At 43.0% G+C, this 21629-nt stretch overlaps 1 protein-coding gene across 3 annotated transcripts in view; it reads right to left on the bottom strand.

The window, feature by feature from the left end:
- Positions 1 to 19655, bottom strand: part of cux2b (cut-like homeobox 2b) — a 141815-nt gene extending 122160 nt beyond the window's left edge. The window contains exon 1 of one of the 3 annotated variants that reach the window (XM_036144640.1): positions 19324 to 19655. In XM_036144640.1, coding sequence (XP_036000533.1) covers positions 19324 to 19386 — 63 coding nt within the window. In that variant the 5' untranslated portion in view covers positions 19387 to 19655. Of the gene's footprint in view, positions 1 to 18540; positions 19277 to 19323 lie in introns of those variants that run through there. The other 2 variants (XM_036144639.1, XM_012882900.3) reach the window with 2 other exon arrangements.
- Between the last annotated feature and the right edge of the window lie 1974 nt (positions 19656 to 21629).

Here is a 21629-nt window from a genome sequence, read left to right as displayed (position 1 = left end):
AAGTTATTTGAAACCTCGGCTTGGGTCCACTTCAGCCTTTTTTTTTTTTTTTTGTCATGTTTTTGGCCTAGAGAAGCTGCTGAAACATTTAGATGGTAAAAAGCAAAGCGCATTACAAACTGATATTTTTAAAGTGTTTGTATTGTCATAACATGGATTAATCTCTTTTTCTATCTTTGATAAATTGATTTGGCTGCACCAGGAGAGAGGTTTATTGATTTTAGACTACATTGCACCATTTGACCTTGTTTACTAAAACATTTTGCTGTTGGAAGGGGAACACGGTGTGAGATATTCCATTTTCTGTACATATGGAGCCAACTTCCTATACACAGGATTTCATTTCAACATCTATAATAACTTAAATGAATGTGATTTGGGATGAAACACAGTGCAGCACAAACATATTCATAGCCCTGGAACTGCTTCACATTTTGTCGCGTTACAAGCACAAACCTCAAAGTACTTTAGCTTGGGTGAGAAAAACAAATAGTAGCACATAATTGTGCAATGAAAAGGATAAAAGGTTTCAGCAATTTCTTACAAATGCATTGCATTGATATCAAGCCCCCTTTACTCTGATACCCATAAATAAACCTTTCTATAATTGAATGTATGTAGAAATCCAGCTGCTCTGTTGACGTTTAATTAGTGAACATTAGCGAACAAATGGCACCAAGAAGACCAATGCAGACAGGTGAGGGAGAAAGTTGTGGGGAAGTTCAAAGCAGGACTATGTTACAAAAATATTCCACGCTTTGAAAGTCTCACAGATAATGGTTTAAGGCTTCTTCTGAAAATGGAAGTAGTATCCAAACCTACTGAAACATGGCCATTAACATAAAACGACGGGGCGGACAAGGAGGGCATTGGAGAAGTGGCTACCATATCCAGGGTAACTCTGGAGGAGCTGCAGAGAGATGCAGCTCAGATGAAGAATATCATGACTACTGTGATTTGTGCACTTTATGGAGGAGTGGCAACAATAAAGCCATCGATGACAGAAAGCCATAAGAAGTAATTTGCAGTTTGTGAAAATCAAACGCGTGGAAGTAGGTGCTCTGGTCGGAAAATATAATAAAACAGGCCTTTTTGGCCTCCGTCGTGTAGAGCGGTAACCTGATTCCGCCAGATGGATTTGCTCCGCATATCCATCTGGAAACCTTTCGTTGAAGTAATTTTGGGAAGGGGCGAAAATACTGGTTAGCTGATTGGCCTATGTTGGTGAGAGCAAAAACATCTTTTCCTCTGAGAAAAGCCTCCAGAGCAGTGTTTTGCTCTTCTTTCAGTGGAGAAATACTCTCTAATTCCGATAAAACTTGCTCGATAGCCACGCTAACGCTAGTTTCATCGGCTGAAGCCTTTAGACTGAACTGTCGCGCTACTCGTTGCGTCACACCTCAACCCGCCTCAAAGCCAACGCTGATTGGACGTTCGTTTGGTGAACGGCTCCAAATTTTCTTTAACGGAGAGTAGCCAGACTGATCTGCGAGTGAAACCTTGAAAGCTCGCGAGATCAGGATGGTCTCACGAGGCTAGTAGAGCGGGGGGTGCCCCGCTCACACCAACCCCACCATTAAACACGGTGGTGGCAGCTTCATGCTGTGGCAATACTTTTTTCAACCCTAATCAGTATCTGAATTCCTTTCTTTGCTAATTTCAGTCTAAAGATACATTGTCTCTTTGCAATAATAATAATAATAATAGTAATATAAAAAATATTCTTTTAACTCCGCCTGACAATCAGGCACCACTTTGAGGGGTCATTAGTAAAATCCCCCCAAAAGAGCTGTGAAGTTCGTGGCAATAACGTCACAAAACATGGAATACTTTGACAAGGTGCTGTGCACTGAAAGAGAGAATTTGATTTGAATAACGCAACAATCTTTTGAGAGATCTTCAATATTTTTCCAGAAAACAATCATATTTTTCTAAATGTCAACTTCTAACTGAAGCCTGACCGTCCTGTCTGCTGTAAACATGTTGGGTTTTTTTTTTTTACGCTCGTCTCATCAAGAGGTCCTTGGAGTGATTACCGAAATAATATTTGAGAGTTGGATGTTTAAAAACCAGCTGGGCTTCAATGAGGAGCACTCCAAAGCAAGATTATCTCCTCATAATTCAGCCTACGTACCACATCATAACTAGGCACCGTCAGCAGTTCCTGAGAGGTTCTCAGCATTAAGTTTATGGGCTCCTCATTATTTAACATGCTAGGGTCTCCCAGTAGACCAATGAAACGTTGATGGCAGTATTACATCCAGTGAGTTGATTCCTCACTCCTACTCATCCAGATCCAAAAGGGTAATGGGCATCTCTTTCGACAGTGCCCACAGTAATGCAGGAGCCGATTTCCGGTCTGCTGGGAATGCCGATTCACAGTCGCTTCGTCCAAAGATTACGGCCAGAGAGAGTTGGACCTGCTGCAGACTGGCACCATGGTGTTGTTGCAGATTTCCCTCAATGGGGCAAGACTCCATCTGTATAAGTCAGAAACCGCAGTATTGCAATGGCTTGAGTTAGCCATTTACCGCCTACCCATCTGCATACAGTAAAAAAAAAAAAAAAAAACATTCCTGTAAATAAAGACGGCTGTCCAGCAGATATCTTCCCAGCGACAGAGCTATTGACTGTAGTCAGATGCTCCGCTGATTAAAAATTGATCCATTTCGAAAAATCTAATCAGCTGAATAGGATTCTTTCATACGTGAGGTGGGGTCGGGTGTGTTTGTTAGGAGTCTGAGGAAGGGGGGTGACAGCAGCTGCTGATACAGGGGTGGCCCTATTATTAACCCCTGCACCCCGCTCCCCAAGTCACGTCCCCCTGCACCCCAGGATTAGACGCAGCCCAGACGGTCTGAATTATTCAGGAGTCTGAAAGAGGCTCCGGCCACTTGGCCTATTAATGCCTGCCAGCAGAGGCTAGTGGCTCTAATGGCCAGTCCAGAGGAGCCCCGGCTCCCAGCGGACGGGGAGAATGGCTGCTAACGCCGGGCTGCAGGGGATGTGAGAAGGAATTCATCAGGGACCGAGGTCATGGCGGGTTAATGATGCTGCACGTCTAGACGGACGCTGAACTCACGCCCTGCCCAAGAGGCGGAGGGGGATGGGGTTGGGACGCAATAATATTTTTTTTATCTTTGAAGGGGAGCCAAGCCTGCGATATTAAGTCTTGGGGCTTATTTATGAAAGAGCAACATTGTTGACTCTGACCATGATCCACCATTGGCCTGAGGTTCCCCCCTTTTTTTACAAGCAACACAACACTGAGCATCTCCAAAGCCACAGCTATAACTGGAACACTAATGCTTGTGCAAAATGAAAATGAAATGCACAAGTTCCACTGATCACAACTGGATTAAACGTTCCAACAGAGCAGAACAGCAGCCGTGAAAGCAGATGAAGGAATAGAGGAGACGCAGCAAGGAATCGGCTTGATCAACCCTAACATTTGATCAGAGGGTCAAAAACAACAAAAACAATTCACTTTTTTTATCATCAATTTATGAACACACCATAAATAAGCATTAATAGTCTGCGTTAACACCCACAATCTTTAGTGTGGCAGTTGTTACTGATTGAAGAGGAGACACAAAGCTATCAGCTTTGCTATTTTCATTAGGGATTTTCAGTGTCAGTTAAGTATTTAAAAACAAGTTGGAGACATTTGAACAAAATGACCCGCGGAAACTTGTCTGCAGTTCATTCAGGCTGCAGGAGAGCGAGAGAGAGCAAACCTATCGGCTGATAACTGCTCTATTTTATTCTTTTGAGCTTTGACAATCCCTCGAGGAACATGCAGGACTTAAAAATATTGGCAGCCTTTATGGAAGTTCCAGAGCTAATTTCCCTAAGACTGTACTAGGTAAGGATGCTGAATGCTGAAACTGCCAATTTAGTAATGCCAGTCACGTGGCAGTGCAAAAGAGAAAAGATTTTTTTCATTTTACCTCAGTTTTAAATGTGGTGCAGCCACATTTAATAGCCTCAGCTCCTAATCAAAATAATTAGCAAGTTTTCTAGTGTATTTGTGGTGGAAATAATATTCCAAATGCTCATCTACATTATTATACTCAAAGAGAGATTGAAATCAGCTAAAAATCCGTATTGGCAGGTTAAAGCTCTTCAAAAACCAGAGATCTGAGTTTGGTTGAAAATAATTCTGATTAATTCACCTCTAAAAATTTGTCTGCGCCGCCTAACTCTCATTATTCTCAACCAGTCATCACCACACAAACAACCCAGAGAGCTGGAGAGGGTACTCAACCTCAGCACAAAGTCACTCAGTAATCAGGGCATCTCCCCCCAGAGAGACAGGGGATGGGTGCAAATCTCACAAGGGAGTAACTTTGTTGCTTCGTGGTCCGTCACCTCAGCATCGTCTTGGTGACTCGAAGGGTGTAAGCCTCCCAAAGCACCGCCTCCATCCATGGGTCCGACGGAGACGATCTGATCAGCACAACACAGAAGTGCAAATTTTGTGTTCCATCTACCTGGAGGATTCCTAATGGAGAAAGCTCTCAGACAAAAAAAAGTAATCATTTCTGCACTGGAGCACTCAGTCATGATTCTCTGTGAGGACAAACAAGCCCGGGCAGAGAGGCAGGGAAAGGTGTTCTTATTATCCTCCGCTAGAGATTTATGCACTTCAAGGTTGAGTTCTTTGAGTGAGTGGGCTTGATCAGCCTGATGAAGCGGAATGAGTTCAGCCTTCGGTAGACGCTGCGTCTTCCAGGCTGCGCCGCCACAACAGACGCGCTTCCCTCTTCCAGGACCCAGCGCCGAGCGCGTTTCCTGCCCAGTTCAGCGTGGCGGCCGTGATTGCACCAAACCAAGGGCGATCCGGGGGAAGGCCACAGAGGGGACATGGACCTACCAGGCGCCGGGGCACTAATGTAATTTCCTCTTCTCGGCTCGGGCGAGGCGATCAGGCACAGAATTCCAGGATCCGTGCAGGATGGCCCTGGATGACTTGTTGCAGTAGAAAAATTAAAACTAGACAGCAAAGTTACATAAAAAAAAATGATGCCAACCATTCAAAAAAATTAATACAAGAACCACATGAAAAGCAATATGCTCTGCTTTGCTGCAGCTACAACTGCTTGCATACTACAAATATTGGCTCTGCATTAATAGTCACTTTGATCATTTCCAGTCTGCCAGATGACGCATTTTAAATACATGCATCCCTACCAAGCCTGTAGAGATTTTCTGCAGCCAAGTAATAAAAGGCAACAACACGGATGTCCCCTATTTTGTCATGTTAGCTGACTGACCCCCCTCAGGTAAGCCAAATTCCGCTTCTTTAGGCATATCTTCTTCCTGCTGCATACAGCAAAAGCCTGGAGCAATGTTTAGCTAAACCTGCTGTCCTACGTAGGCAGGGAGATTCCCCAGAGGGCTGAACAATCAGACAATTTCAAGATCATGAAGCATTAAACCAATCCCGGCAGGGTACACTAATTAAACAGCCGAGCCCGGCACAGCCAACCAATCCCCACAGAGCAATTAAATCCATCCCCTCTAAAACACTGTGGAACCTGTCTGGGGAAAACTGCCGAGAAGTGAGAGAGAGCGAGAAAAGAGGCAGAGATGCTGTGGGGAGGGGAGGAAAATATCATAAAACTCATCTGGAAAGAAAAAAAAAAACTATAGGGGGAATGCAGCAGGAGCCTAACAAGGGAAATTGAAAAAGGAAGGATCTCAATTCACTTCTTTGTTCTTCGCTATTTTTCCCTCCCATTAACATTGGAAATGCCTCCGTCTGCACTCAGCTGAGAAGAAGGGGGTGAGTGTGACCACATTTCAATTCAGGAATAGTGACCCTGATGCGATCAAAAGTTGCATATTTAATTACGATTACAAGGTCTGGAAAGCACTCTGGAGGCTGAGCGTAAAAGACAGAATAGCCTCAAGGCCTATATTACACACCAGCAGAGCTGTTAACACAGTTGCAAACCCTGATCAATACCCCGATTCCCTCCTTTACAAAAGTAAATGAACAGGTGACAACGGCGGCATGACATCACTGGGCTTTTTCAGGGTACAAGAGAGTCCAATAAACTGGGCTACAGGGGACGATGAAGAGGTACAGCTGATTTAGATGTGTACTGGGGCTCTGATACGCTAGGATATACTGTCAAATAATATTTTAACCCTTACAGATGTCTTTAGTTTTTGTTTAATGTCAAACTTAAATGGTTAAGATCAAACAGATTTTAATATCAAAGATAACCTAATTAAACATTTTTAAAAAAGCAAAGAAGGTTTTAAATCATTTCATTTCTTAAAGTTATCCAAACCAACCTGTCCATGTATGAAAAAGTAATAACCCGCCTTGTTAAATTAACATTAACTGGGATTAACCAACTTGTTTGGAAATAAGTTAGTTTCACCAGCCAGACCCGATTACCAGCAGATCCCAGGAACCAAGAAATCACTTAAATAGAACTATCTGAGGACAGGATGCTGGTTAAAAGATTCATAAGTCAACATAGCAAAAAAAAAAAATGTTTTAACTCATCCAGGAGGTCATAAAAAGAACCCAGAACAACACTGAAATGACCAAAGGTCTCATTCGCCTCTGTTAACGTCAGTGTTCATGATTCAGCAATAGGAGAGAGAGCGACAGGGCCTAAAATGGCCTCCATGGGAGAGTGCCGACACTGAAACACTCAGGTCCATCTCACGTTTGAGTTTTTGGGAAAACATTCTGTGGCCAGGAAGTACACATCTGGTGTAAAACAGCTTTCAAAACAAAATGAGATACATCATTCAGACATACAAACAGGAAGGTGGCAGTGTGATGGTCAGGAGACAACGTGTAGCCATGAAGGTACAGCTTAGAACCTCCTAAAGGAGAACGTCTGCTCTCCAGTTGGTCACTTTAAGCTTCAGCGCCTTTGGCTAATGCAGCAGAACAATGATGCAAAGTATGCCTGCGAGTCCACCTCTGAAAGGCTTAAAAACATCTACTAGGTTAAAGTTTTAAAGTGGCCTAGTGAAATTCAGGACTTAAGTCCAATTCAGATGTGTTCATGTTCAAAAAGCCTCCAATGTTGCTGAGTAAAACTATTCTGCAGAGCAGAGGGGGCCAACATTCCTTCACAACGATGTAAAAGCCTGACCGCGGTCGTTGCCTGGTCCAGTTACTGGGTTTACGTGTGGCCAGGCTGGTTTAGATCATTTCTCTTTCAATAAATAAAAACTTTTCTTCACATTTTCTTTGTCCGATAATATAATAGTCTAATGAAAGTAACAAGAGAAGAAATCTGTAAGGAGCAAATACTTTTTTTTTTGCAGCACTGTATAATTACTCACATTAATTTTGGAGTCTAAATAAATAAACAGGCCTTTGTTATATAAAATAAGACGGTTAGGTAAATTCTTTGCCTTATTTCCCAGGAGAGACGCAGACGAAGTGCATCTTGGTGGCGTTCGAGACGGGGCCGAGAACGCCAAACGGCGGGGGGGGTGATTTTGAGCGGAAGCGACTGCAAAGCAGAGGTGAGGACAGGGAGACAGACTTGCTCTTATCTCCCCCCGACTGAGGCGGCGTATAAATCACATGGCCCAGCTTCATGTCTCCACTTCCACTACCTCTCCATTAAAAATGATAAACTGGCCCTCTTGAAGCAACTCTGCTTGCTTCAGGGGTCCCAGTCTGCATCTTACTGGCCGAGCAGCAAGAGCCTACCCCCTCCCATTGTTGGGGATGAATAAGAGAGTAATTAACTGTGTGTGGGTAGCAGCTGCACAAAGACAACAACCCTGATCCATCTACCTGCGCTATAACCCACCTTCCGTGTTATTTTGATAAATAAGAGTGTACCTGCTTAGTAATAACAAATGCTAGTTTAATGCTCAAAAGACCACCAAGAGGCCCCCCGTTTCTGGGGTCTTCCCTCATCCGACTTAAATGAGGACAAATGGGCGCCACAAACCAGCGACATCCACGAGATTGCTATATTCCTCTTGTCTGGTAAACACACGGTACAGAGGCACATAATGAGAGCAGCGGAGATCCCCGAAGAACACCTGGAGAAGGTTAGTGAAGCATTGATCTCGTGAGCGCCCTACGCTCGGCGGTAACCGGCGGCTGAGCACGGCGTCTACAAATGCCGGGCAGCTGAGCAGTAGCTGGGAAAATATGTTAGAGATGGATTGAGATCTGGCAAGAGTTAAATCTCACAATATTTCCGGTCACAGTATGTGCTGTCTGTTTTCTGAAATAGGTAGGACGGAGCTATTTTTTATCAAGGTTTTTTTTTATTACTCCAAGTAGTAAGGTTATTTATTATTCTGAGACTTTTATTTTGAAGTAAGAAAGGAAGTAGTTCTTGGTTTGCTCTTTCTTGCCCACTGAATGGCTTTTTAGATATATTTAGATACAGACATGGATATAGAAGTAGATATTTTGTGACTACGTTGTCTGCTGTGCTTTACAAAAGAGAAAGACGACGCTGATTCGGTGCGAATCCAATCGGACTATAATTAAGAAAATAAAATAAAGTGGGTCACTTTTGCCGGTCCAAATCCCAGATAAAATTGGGGGCTTGGTATTGTGACAAAGAATAATGACAAATCCACTGAAAAAAGTTAATTGGTGGTTCTAAACATATTTAGGGGTTTTTCCTTCTCCCCTATAAACTTTCCTAGGCCATTATTTTTTTATCTCCTGCAGCCTTTCTTACAATTAGTTGCATATAGCCAGTCATGCAAATCCTCATTCAAAGAATTTTAGAAAAAAATTTGATTTTCTGACTTCTGAATCAGAACGAACCAGATTCTTTTTATTTGCTGTAACGATCCTCCATAGGTTGTATATAGTTGGAAATCCTGTTCATTTCCCCTTAATTGATCCCAGATTTGTAAGAAAAATGCATTTGTGGGTGGAGCAGCAGAAGTTTTATTACAAGGAAGCACTGTTACAACCAATCGAAGACAAATCCTTACCTTTTGTGCAAGGTTTCTTTGTGAACATGCTCTTGTGTTTGAATTCATAGAATGAAGGGAAATATTTCATTACCACTATTGCCAGCAGTAGTTTGCACCAACACAAATAGGAAACCCCACTGCTTTCTGACTTGTAGCTGGATTCCTCTCAACTCAAGTGTGACGTGATTCCTAGCTGTGAGCTCTGGCTCAGATTTCGGAGAGGTAGCAGCTACTTCCTTCACCGAATCTGCTCCGCCGGGTCACGAGGGTTGACCAACAAACACCTCTGGTATGGCTCAACAACTTGGTAGAAGAAGATACGCTGACGAGACAAATAATATTTTAGCCCTGAGAATACCGTCCCGACTAACGGCTGACGACAGTAAAGGTGGCATCTGATTCATGGCGTCCCATCAGCTGTTAAATAAAAGCCTATTTTTATTAGTCTAGGCTAAACTTGATCATCTTTAGTTGAAAAGCTGAAACACTTATTTGTTGTCTTTTTTTTGTCAGAGGTTTAGAGGAGGAAAAGGTCCAAATTGGGATTGGATTTTCTACACTGATTACAGATGTTTAAAATATTTTTATGTTTGTGAAAACTTTACTCTAAGTTTCATGTCCCCTTAACGAACCACAAGTTGGTTCTATTGGAACTTCCACTGTCCAATCCCTGTTCACCTACAAAGATTTATTTTAAAGCAAACAAAGAGGAGAGTGGCGTCCGCTCAGTGGCTGAAATGTATTAATCCTGAAGAGCATGCTTTTCTTTTTATCATCAAGGACAAAACTACATTTGGGTAAAACAACTTGAACCTCTGCTAAATCCAGCTGCCAGCTGATGTGACTGGGAGCAGCGCTCTATAGGATTCATAGTAAATTTAGAAAACTGAAGAGGAAATAAAAAACGGCGCGCTTAATACGTCCGCCGTGGCGTCAGACGGAGAAAACAAATAAAGCCGAGGCCGCGGCGGAGAACGCGGCTGGGTCTGGACTTCCTGGGCAGGCTGTCAGCGGGGGAGAAGGGACACAGCTTTACAGCCATGCCGATGAGCCATTACCTCGCCCCTCCTGATACCGCCGCCTGCCTCATTGCGAGCGAAGAAGAGGCTGCCCTGCCGCCATGGAGCCATCCTCCAGCACACTAATGTGTCCCTGAAGTTTTGTTAAAGCTGGTTATTTACTCCTGCAAAGCAATGGCTCCAGCCTTGGGGTGTCAGCATGAAGAGCACACAGTTATGAAAAATCTGGTGTCTCTTGCTAGTGGGCACTGTCAAAGCTACATTAGGGAGAAAGCTGGAGAAACTGGAAAGATTCGGCGAAACAGAAGTATTAATGTAAAACATAACAGAGTTCACTGACTATATCTTTGGTAATCCTGGGCCACAGCAGTTTGGGATCAATACTTAGTAGGCATAAGTCCAAATCATGGCAGTATTTCCAGCTCCTTTGTATAATATAGAATTATTATTACAGACCAATAGTTGCACTCATTTCAAAGGATCACAATTTTTTGTTTATTTTTTATGAAATTATTGGGGTTTTTTTTATAATGGTCTGATCCAGATCTGCAAAGCAGATACAACACAATAAAGAACGGCCATCTTCTTTAGTAACCAATGTCAACAAGATACGCCTGGAGGTCTCCACATGCTGTTAGTGCTGACCTCGGCATGTCGGCACAGCTGAGCTAAAACGCTCCTCTCAGATGTACAGTTTTCATTATAGCGTCAAAACGGCCGATAATGTGATGGCTTTTTAAGTGTCTGCTCAGAAGAGGAGAAGAATAGAATTGGAAACAAAGACAAAAGTGGTCTCTCACTAGGAAAGCAGCTTTAAGGCAATTTTGTCGCGCCCCCTCAGAGATAAAGCTTCCAAGTGGAGAAAACGACAGCTCTTCCTGCTCTGCGTTTGTTAAACACAAGCGTACCTCTTTTTCCTCCTGCCTATTATCTGACTAGCAGTTCTGTTTAACTGCTGTGTGTTTGGTGCCACCCCTTAAATAGGGCTAATATTGTCGCTATCGCTGGGCAGTCAGCGCCGTCACAAAAACCTGGACTTCAACTATTTCCTGCCTGATTGCTACAGAAGACAGGGTGCATGTCACACGCTTAGCAGCTAAGTGGACAGTAGAGCCAACTGGAGAAGCACGGATCTGAAAAGAGGGAAAATTTATTGAGTTCAGCTGACGATGTTTACTCTATTGTTTGGAATCGTCCAGAAACTGAGATCTTTGACTAGATTCCTTGCCTGACCCCTCTCTATTTCTCCTGCAGGAACCAGGAACCAAGTCAAGTTTCATTATGCCCACATTTCTGTGATACATTTCTTTTTCTTTTTATTGGTCTGATGGGACGTTCTAATCTCAAATGTCTAATTTTCATCAGCTGTAAGCAGAAAATCATCCTAATTAACAAAAGTTAAAGTTTGAAAAAACATCAATCGGAGTAAACTGTCTATATATTGTGTTTCCTTTAGTGAACTGAGATACTGAAATAAGGGAAAATTTCAGTTATATTTTTATTTATTGGATATGATACGCTATAGTTTTAGCCTTGGTGGAGATAAAGAAGAGTCCTATACCTCCTTGGAAGAAAAAAAAAAGCTCCATGGATTTTAAGTTACAAGTACCTCTGGTCAAAATGTGTCAAATTGTTTTACTTTGTGTTAATTTAGTCAGAAATGGCTCAATGCCTCTTTTTCTGCTTAATTAGAGGAAAACTCATTAGTGCCATCTCCGGATACAAGCCTTTACCGACTACTACTAAATAAAACTGCCTTTAAGTTTTCTAGCTTCTGCGTTACATCAACGCACAGTCTACTGTGTGTATATAGCTTCTGTATATATATATATATATATATATATATATATATATATATATATATATATATATATATATATACATATATATATATATACATATATATATATAATTTTATTCCTTGTAAGTGCAAACCTGCTTGGCAATAAACTTGATTCTGATTCTATAGTTTCTGCTCTAGAATCGGCAGCCCTTTTAAAATAATAGCTCATCTGTTCAGCAAATGAGAAGTGCTCTTTTTCAAAATTAAAAAAACAATCCTAAACCATTGATGGCGTGGATGGGAGTTGAAATATTTGTAAAAGCTGGAAGGTTGTTAAAAGTACCAAACCTTGGAAAGCAAACCGAAGTGGTTTTTTAACGTACTGTGGTGATAAAATAGTGTCAAAAGTGCGTTAAAAGAAAAGAAGCTTTCATGATATGAACATCCTCTAATACATGACAGTATTAGAGGATGTTCTGGAGCAACAGTCCTTGCTATGAACAGTGGCTTCATCGCACCCGGCCTTACCAAACTACAGTGCACACTGTCGCCACCACCCAGGAGCACAAGCACAGCAAAATGATTGGATAGGTATGGAAATCTAGTTGAAGGAAGGTCAAAGTGATTAAGCTGACATTAATGACAGGCCCAGTCTTCCTGTGAGAATGCTAACTGAGGCTGTCTCTAAACCCATTTGTCATTCTGCTTCCAACGCCAAAGCGTCTGCTTTGAAGTCTCTACCACTAATGCTACACGGAGAGGTTAAACAGCTTAATGCTCGACTCTGTTTCACTCCTCTCACTCTCAAACGTTCCATCTGTTTCATGCATCCATGTTATAGCTCCTGGATTTCACGTCTCAATTTGCCCCAGATAGTCATGCAAGAGCTTCCTTCTTGGCTGTCTGCTTGGCTGTCAGGAAGAGAGGGACCCCTCCCCGAAGTAATGTTTAGATGGGTGTCTTGCAAATGTATTTACGCTCCTTAAGCGTTCCACATTTTATCACAGCACAACCGCAAACTGAAATCTCACTTTTTGAACACGTCATCCTCACAATGAATGATGGTGGTGGCAGCATAAAGATACGGGGACGCCTGGCCTCAACCGTGACCAGGAACCAGATAGCCCTCTTTACAAGTAGAAGTCTGTGGGCGTGCCAACCGGTTAGAGACGAATGAATGCGGCACGTTTCAGATTTTGTAGAAGGGGAAAAAAGCAAAGTAGAAAACCATGCATAATTCTTTCATTCACAAGTATCCACTAGTTCACTTTGATATGGGGCTGGGCGATAAATTGATTTCATCGATTCATTTAAATTTGCAATTCCTTGAAGGTTTAATTTTTTTTTTGCAAATGCGCTCTCCTGGTCTTCCATGAAACTTTGCATTATATCAGTCCCGAAAGGGGAAATTGTTGTGGTAAAAGCATGCAATGTTGAATATATGTTTTTGGAAAATATACCGTCAAAATATTCCAAGGAGGAAACCTTTTTACCCTAAGTAGGGGCATTTTAATTTACTCATTTACTTACTTTTTAAGCTGGTGTGAGGTTACACGACTGAAGCCTGTTCTTAGACGTGCAACACAACTAGCAGCAAACATTTTTGCATTATAATTTCATTATTTACTACCTTTTTTTCATGAGCGTGTTTTAAAGCTCGTAAAAGGTTGCGCTTTGAATTCAGGTCAACTCCCAGATGACATTATTGAAATAAAAGCAAGTTTTTGAAAATAATAGCAGCAATTAAAGAAGAAAAATCGATTAATCGGATTTGGTTAAGACGAAAAAAAAAACAGAAATTTAGTTTTTAAGCAATATCGTCCAGCTCTAATTTGGTGCAACACCTAACATGCATGGCAGCTTGAGGCTGCGACGTGTCTTAATGGGAGAAAAGGATTCCATACTTTTGCATGTCACTTTGGGAGGCTTGAGGAGCGTTGCAGCTCCTAAGTGTGGCCAGACGATAATTCAATAACGACATATTTCGATCGACACACCTGTGGTGCGATGGAAAAAAAAGGGGTCGATATAAAGTTCAATAGAAGAACAGTTTTCCTTCCTTTTGCATTCTAGCCTATCGTGTAGTTTAATACTACGGTCATTACATCCTCCCAACCAATCACAAACACAGACCCAGGAACACTAAGGCACCAAGCTCCGCCCCCTTATAGTTTTCAGCGAGCATGCGTTCTTTTTTGTGTTTTGAAAAAAATTGCAATTTTTGGTAAAAAGTTGAATAAAGGACTAAGTTTGAATTCAGTGTTTGTGTTCTTTTTCAAAATATAGGTAATTAAGCAACAGCATAAAAGAGCCAGGGCTGCACTTAAAATATACGTTTTGGATTTTTTTGATAGTTATCGATGCTGATCAACATGATTTCTATTTTATCGATACGCTTTTTTTCCTATATCGTCCAGCCCTACGTTGAAGCACATCCCCGGATCGGTCCGATTTGAAAAACCTGACAACAGAAGCCTAAAAAAAATGGATAATGAGCTAAAACACGTGGAGGTCTTCTTTAAAGCTTTTTTTTATATATATAATATATCAAAGCATTAATGAAATGACAAACTTTTCATAATTAACAAAAGCAGATCTGAGACACTGTGGACTCATTTGCAGAATGAGATTAGACGGATGCATGTGACATTAACAATATCAGCAAACAAATATATGAAAGCATGAATGAAAGGGAAACAGAGAGCGATTTTCACAGCCAATTTGAGATTGCAGTGTGTGTGTGTGTGTGTGTGTGTGTGTGTGTGTGTGTGTGTGTGTGTGTGTGTGTGTGTGTGTGTGTGTGTGTGTGTGTGTGTGTGTGTGGGAGATTCTGGCAAACAGCACACAGAGCAGGCTGGCAGCGGAGGCTCACAGGCTGCAAAGCAATTTCACTGTTTGGCAATACTGTTGTCTCTCTGTGTGGATTAGAGCTGACACCAGAGCAACTGAGTCATGCTAAATGTAGTACAATCACAAGCTTTTGTTCCTGATCTAAAAATCCCACACTGCCTCAGAGATTCATGAAAGAGAGGCTGGAAAAACCGGGCGCAGAAGATGGTAACAGACAAGCGGGGCATTATTCCGCCATACGAGCGCGGCGTTGCGACACGGGCAAAAACAAAGGAGGGATTAAAGGAAGTTGCAGTAAGGGTGACGAGCCAAAGTTTTCAGAGGGAACGAGCACGCCTCCTTTGACAATATCCTTGAAAATCCCTAATGTCCGACTTCATAAAAGGGGAGCCTTTCTGTAAACCGCACAGATCAAACCCCATTTCCACTTTATTGCAGAACTCCTTATCGTGACCTCGCAGTCCAAACTCCTCCTGCCGTTCTAACCTCTCTCCAGGTACATCACTGGTCCGTGAGCTGTCTCTAGGCCAGGCAGGACCTGGCAGCACAGACCCTGACCCGTCCTTTTCACGCTCGCCCACGGAAATGCCATCTGGCTGGTGTGAATGATTACCACAGCAACGGCCGGGCGACCTGCAGCCAGCGGGAACCAAGGTCACTCCACCTCAGCGCTTCGCACTTTCCCTGCCCTCTTTTCATCAGCCTGCAGGTGAATTATTCATCCTGTGCAACTCTGGGGCACGAATCCACTGCACAAACACCAAAAAAAAAAAAAAAAAATACACACGCAAAAAAAAAAAAAACGGCATACTCAGTTTGCTGATATAATATTGTGTAATGAGAAAATAAATGCTCCAGTGTGAACTGCAGGAATAAACAGCTCAAAGACGGCCTCGGCTACGGTGACAGCGCCGCTCTGTATGGGCAGGGGGAGGTGGAACAGCTGTGGCGGCAACTGGATCCAACCTGGACGGAATGAGGAATAAGTGCTTTAATTGATTTCTGACACGTGTAGCAGAACAGAAGGTGTCACATCCAAGTTAAGGGCTTAAAACCTGAGGCCACTTTTTAAAAAAAGAGCTGCACCCAGTCAGATTTAGCTAAAGTGGCTAAAGGCTTCAGTGCTGCATCCATTCTGTCATTTCCTCAGAGCTGTCAAACTCCAGGCCTCGAGGGCCGGTGTCCTGCAACTTTCCGATGCCTCCCTGCGTGAACACAGCTGATTCACATCGTTTAGTCACTAGCTGGACTCTGTAGAACCTGAATGCACCAGGAGGCGATCCAGGCATGTGATTCAGAGGTGTCGGCACTTGGGGGAAACGTCTAAAAGTGGCAGGACACAGGTCCACTGAGGGACTGCAGTTCGACGCCACAAGATTTCTTCTGCAAGGGAGACCTGCTCAAGGTAGCAGAAGCACAGTTCAAAAAAAGTACAGCAAGGTGTAAGGTCACACAGCAGGGCGCCGCGCTACACCGCAACACATGCCGAGAAGCGTTCGCACGCAGTTCGCCTTTAACATTCAGATGGACGATTGTTTCAGGTATCACATGAGACAAAAACCGAGCTGCCTAATCTTGACTAAACAGACTGATTTCCTGGTTTCCAAATCAAAATAGGTGAGACGTCAGAAAGGATAAGATGGGACCCAGAGCTGCTTTGTATATGAAAGCATACAGTGACTGAGGCAGGGAGCATGAAGGGGTGGCCAGTATAAATTAGTGCGGAAGAAGTAGCGTAAACCAGAGTTGGGACTAGCTCGGCGGCACATGAAAAGCACCATGCAACACCAAGAGATGAAGAACAGATGCGTTCACGCACAGTAATTCTCCAAAGTCAATTACAGGCCAGAAGGGGAGAAACAAGAATTTTGAAATGAAGAGTCAAGCAGTCACCCAACACACAAAGCTAGCATCGTTCCAGACTATCCCAACTTTGCACAAGCACTGTGGAGATTTAGATAGACAAACAAAAGTACATTTCTAGCCAGGTGGTTATTTAGTCTTTATACTTTAGCTTTCATTAAATGCATTTTTCTACTTTCAAGTCGCTACTTTTCAAACATATCCAGTTGACTGCCTGTGATGGGAACCCTCCCTTCAGCTAAGAAGCTTCATAATTATGATCCAAAAACTAGAGCTGTACCAATTCATTGACCAGAGATTGGAATCTGACTTTTTTTCCCCCCTCACCAGCTCTCGTCAGGTCAAATATTTTAAAATCTGATATTATTTTCTTTATCCATTAAACAGAAGACAACTTGGACCTCATTCCTTTTTCAGGGACGCATGCTTTGATGCATAGGCTGGAATAATCTTGTAATTTCTTAATTTTCTCTTGAATTACAAACTGCTGCCTGTATCAAAGGAGCTTTTTCTTATTTTCTATGCAATACGGGCCTTTAAAAAAATAGAAATTGGTTAGATTGACCTGAAAACATAAAGAAAATCAGTATAGGCCAGAAATAACAATCCACCTTTTACCTATCCCTCAATCAGGAAAGGATCATAAGACAACTGTGCTTCCAGACTATATTAACTGATTCATCAAAACAGAATTGGAGTAAGTGCTCAGACCCAGCTTGTGCCGCTGGCTCAGATTTCCTGGAACGATAGTTCGGATTGAGCTCCGGGGCTGCTGAGACAGATTTGACACGACTAACGTCTGTAAACTTGCATGTGTGGGCCACAGTTCTGTGAAACCAGGTGAAAACAAGCTCTACAGCCAGCGCAGAGGATGCCACACTTTAAATAGGGATTTTAGGAGGGTATTAAATACTCATCATCATTACAAATATTAGTCATAATATTGGAACTTGATTCAACCATATCAGTTTGTAAATGACTAAATTCTAAAATGATATAATTTGGATCCCTGGTCCTAGATGAACCATAATCTGAATTAAGGTGAAAGGGCTGGTTCGGTCAGTCTGTTATTCTGGTTAATTCTGTGTTTAGGAGGCAGTGAGCTGAACATGTTGATATCTGCTGTATTACTATCCACCTCTAGTAAAAGTTGAGGATTGTCAACTGAAGGCTGAGTAGGGTTTATATTGTTGGACCAAGAGTTTAAGTACATGTCCATCTTTAACTAGTTTACTAATAGTGCTAATGTAAGGGGGTCAAATAGATTTAGCCATATTGGTCATGTTTTGCGTTTTGATCATGACCAAAGTGTTATTGTGTTTCTTTTTTTTTCTTTTTTTTTTACGTTTAGCAGAACAAACCAGATCATAATAACCTGTATCCATTTAATTCATGGAAGTAGAGCTTAAAGCATGTGTTAAAGTTAGCACATGCTTTTGAAAAAAAAAAAAAACTAAAATATGATGTATGCAAATTGTTACAACCGATCTCTATCGGTTCGACTCTAACAGCTTGTTTCATCAGCGCAGACCGCAACAATAGCAGCTCCTCCATCCCCCCCGCCCCCCCTGGGCCCTCCGGATCCATCTCAGGCCGGAGGAGAGGGAGGTCCAGCACAACGCGACCCGCCGCGGACAGAGAGCCACCGGGCCGGGCGTCACGTCTGCTCCGCGGTCTGGTCCCTCCGCAGGAGCCGGAGCGGGACTGGGACCGCCGCGCTGCTGCTGCTGATGCTGCTGCTGCTGCTGCTGTCATTTCTCATGTTACAGAACATCAATCAGCCGGCGGAGACGGTGCCCTTGCGCCGGCTCAGGCTGATTTACAAACATTAGCGGGGAATACAATTACACAGCCCCCACCGCCAGCCACCCTAGCCCGAACGAGCAGAGAAGCCCTATGCGGCTGGAGGAGAGGAAAGAGAGGAGAGGAGAGAGGTGGACCACCGACGACAAGCGGATGCGACCATCCAGCCTGTCGGCACCGTGCTTTCTAAATCCCAACTTTGAGCTGACGCTACAGCAGGCTACACACGGGGCTGACATGATGCCGCTTAAACACAGGAGGCTGTGGTAGAAACAAAGTGCTCACCTGCCACCGTCTCCACGCCATTATTCAGGGGCATGCTGCTGCCAGCTACAGCGCAGTCCGGGGCTCCTGCCTTTACGCGCTCACACGGCTCGACCCAACACCACCACCACCAGCCGCTATAACGCCGCCTCAACTCGATCGCTCTGTTTGCATAACCCCATAAAATGTCCGAGCCCACCCTGACGATTAACAGAGAAATTTAACTTTCCCGATCACAAATTCAACTTTCTCCGCGATCACAAAAAAACAAAACAAAAACAAAAATAAAATAAAAACAGGTTAACCATTCAAACTTCCTCCACCCCCCGTGGCTTGCTCGCCGGGGAGAAGCGAGCATCCGGCCACCAGCCGCCGAAAACACGGAGCTGCCCGAGAAAAGTTGCGGCTACGTTCCGGGAGCAGCGGTTCGGAGGCGCATTAAAAGTTTCCCTACGCCTAAACGTGGCCGAGCTGGTCGGGGATGACAGAGAGCCGGAGGAAAGGGAGGAGAAAAAAGCCCGAAGCAGCGGAGAACGGCGTTAAAACGGCAGTGCTGTCCGCGGTGCTGATCCCAGATCGGTGCGGCTAACACTGAGCCTGCGCTGCTCCGCCGGTCGCTCCACCGCTGATCAATGATTGAACTGAACAAAGGCAGAACAGGGATCAATTTCTAATAACTATCAATGCAAACCGCGCCGACTCTCCGCGTACATTCGCCCGGATCGAGGTAACGCGCGTCGGCGTGCCGTCGGAGGGCATGCCGCTGCAGAAATACGCAGAGAAAAAGGTGGGAATAGCACTAACCTGGAGCCGCCGTAGATCAAATTTCTTCCAATATTGAAACATCGATCCTACATCGGCGGCCATCTTGGGGGATATTGAGGAGATTTTTTTCGGCGGCTGCAATAAATATGTGGGCTGGATTCCCCCTCGTTAAACAGCGTTTACGGTCACCGGTCCCACTTTTTCTCCTCTCTTTTTTTTTTTCTTAAGAAAAGTACTTAATACTAGAGTCCACCGATGTGTTTGGCAAGTCTGCCAGCATGTTTGTTTTCTTTTTAAGAACCCTCAATCAAAAAGAGAGAAAAAAAGGAGGGGGTAAACAAAATTTCCCCTCGTCTTTAAAATACAAAAAAAAGAAAAGAAAAAAAAGACAAGTATCCTTCTCTCAGTCCGCAATATTAAATGGACAATCGCACTTTATTTTTATTTTATTTTTTTTATTTTTTTGCTTGGTAAAGTTATCAATACTGACGTAAAGCCCGGGGTTGATCAATATGGTCTGGAAAAGGGAAGGAGATGATGTGTAGATAAGTTGGATTCTGGGAAAATAGCCAAGCCTACTTTTTTTTTCTTTTTTTTTTTCCGCCAGTTTATTGCAAGATCGACCCGGAACGTTACAATTAGAGACGGGGAGGCAAATTAGAAAAGGCTGCATTATCAATACGTGTAGTTATCTATTATTACTACGTCGTTGAATGCACATGCATTTTCCTGCTACATAACTGTGGGATCCTTTTTTTAGATTGTGACAAATTTATTCAGACCTGACATCGTAATTAAAAACAATTTATCACCTGCACTAGACAGATAGATAGATAGATAGATAGATAGATAGATAGATAGATAGATAGATAGATAGATAGATAGATAGATAGATAGATAGATAGATAGATAGATAGATAGATAGATAGATAGATAGATAGATACATACATACATACATACATACATACATACATACATACATACATACATACATACATACATACATACATACATACATACATACATACATACATACATACATACATACATACATACATACATACATACATACATACATACATACATAGATCAAATGCACATTAGAGTGAAAATACAAACATTTATGGGTGCAACATCCTGTCCAGGCTGCCTGTCACAACACCGACTCTATCTAGCTTAATAAAGGATGAGGATGCTCTTTTTCTGCTCAAAGTGAGTAATTCCTTTGGTCAAGGAGCATGTGGTTCTGTGCTGCTACAACACCGCCGCCAGGTGCTCCCCCTGCTGACACCACGCAGTCAGGAGGTACAGTACCTGCAGCAAGGCGCAGTGAGCTTTCCTTTCATCCCCATCCTATATATGCAGTTCTCTCAGAGCGAAGGTATTCTTCACACTCAAAGCTTTGCGCCACGTTCCAGCAGACGAAGACCAGGCAAGGGCCTTTCAGCATGCAGAAGCTTCCTTCACCCACCTGGTTTTGTTTCCCTGACGAAAACCAGCCCCAGATGGAAAGCGACTCGAGTCCAGAAAACACCTTGAGGGATAAAAAAAATGTGTCCTTGCCAAATATTCAAGCCAAGAAATTAAAGGAAGCTGATTAAAAGTTGTGTTGTGGCCTTTAGGCAGAAGCTAAAGTCTTGAAGCGGGAAAGTGGTGAAAGTGTCTTGCTGAAGTATTTGTATCCCTTGAACATTTGCCCATGTTGTCATGCCACAGCTACAAAATGTGATCTGTTTTATCTGGTGTTTATGTGATAGACTCAACGAATACATGTATGCAGAATTCATTTTGTCTTTGGAGTTTCTTTTTCAAAGAAAAATCTGAAAAGTGTGACGTGCTTTGCGAGCTCTAAGAGGTTCTCTTTCATGATCGCCGTGCGTTTTAGCTCCCTCCATCCGCAGGTCAACTCTGACCAGCTCTGTGGAAGAAAAGCATGCCCACAGCATGATGCTGCCACCACACATCACAATGGGGATGTTGTGCTCAGAGTGGTGTGCGGCGATGGGATTCACAGGTAGAAGTTTGTTTTTGACCCAAAAAAGCACAACTTTGGTCCCATCTGACTAGAACACCTTCCTTCACGTGAACCGCTTGTGGCTTTCTCCTTAAATATTTTCTATAAAGAGCAGATTTGGGAGGCAGGAGATTAACAGTTTCTCTGTTGACAGATTCTCCAAGCTGAGCCTGTTTGTCTTTGCAGCTCCTCCAGAGCCACCAAAGGCCTTCACAGGCTTTTATGATTAATACTTAGGATATTATATATAATCCATGTTTCTCTCTGACCTGCGTTCCATGGTCTTCATGATGCTGTTTTGTTCTCTAATGTTTTTAAACAAACCTCCTG

The sequence above is a fragment of the Fundulus heteroclitus genome, chromosome 12, assembly GCF_011125445.2.
Source record: "Fundulus heteroclitus isolate FHET01 chromosome 12, MU-UCD_Fhet_4.1, whole genome shotgun sequence".
NCBI classification, from domain to species: Eukaryota; Metazoa; Chordata; class Actinopteri; order Cyprinodontiformes; family Fundulidae; genus Fundulus; species Fundulus heteroclitus.
The sequence above is the reverse complement of the archived record's forward strand: the minus strand, read 5'-3'. Positions and strand labels throughout refer to the sequence as shown.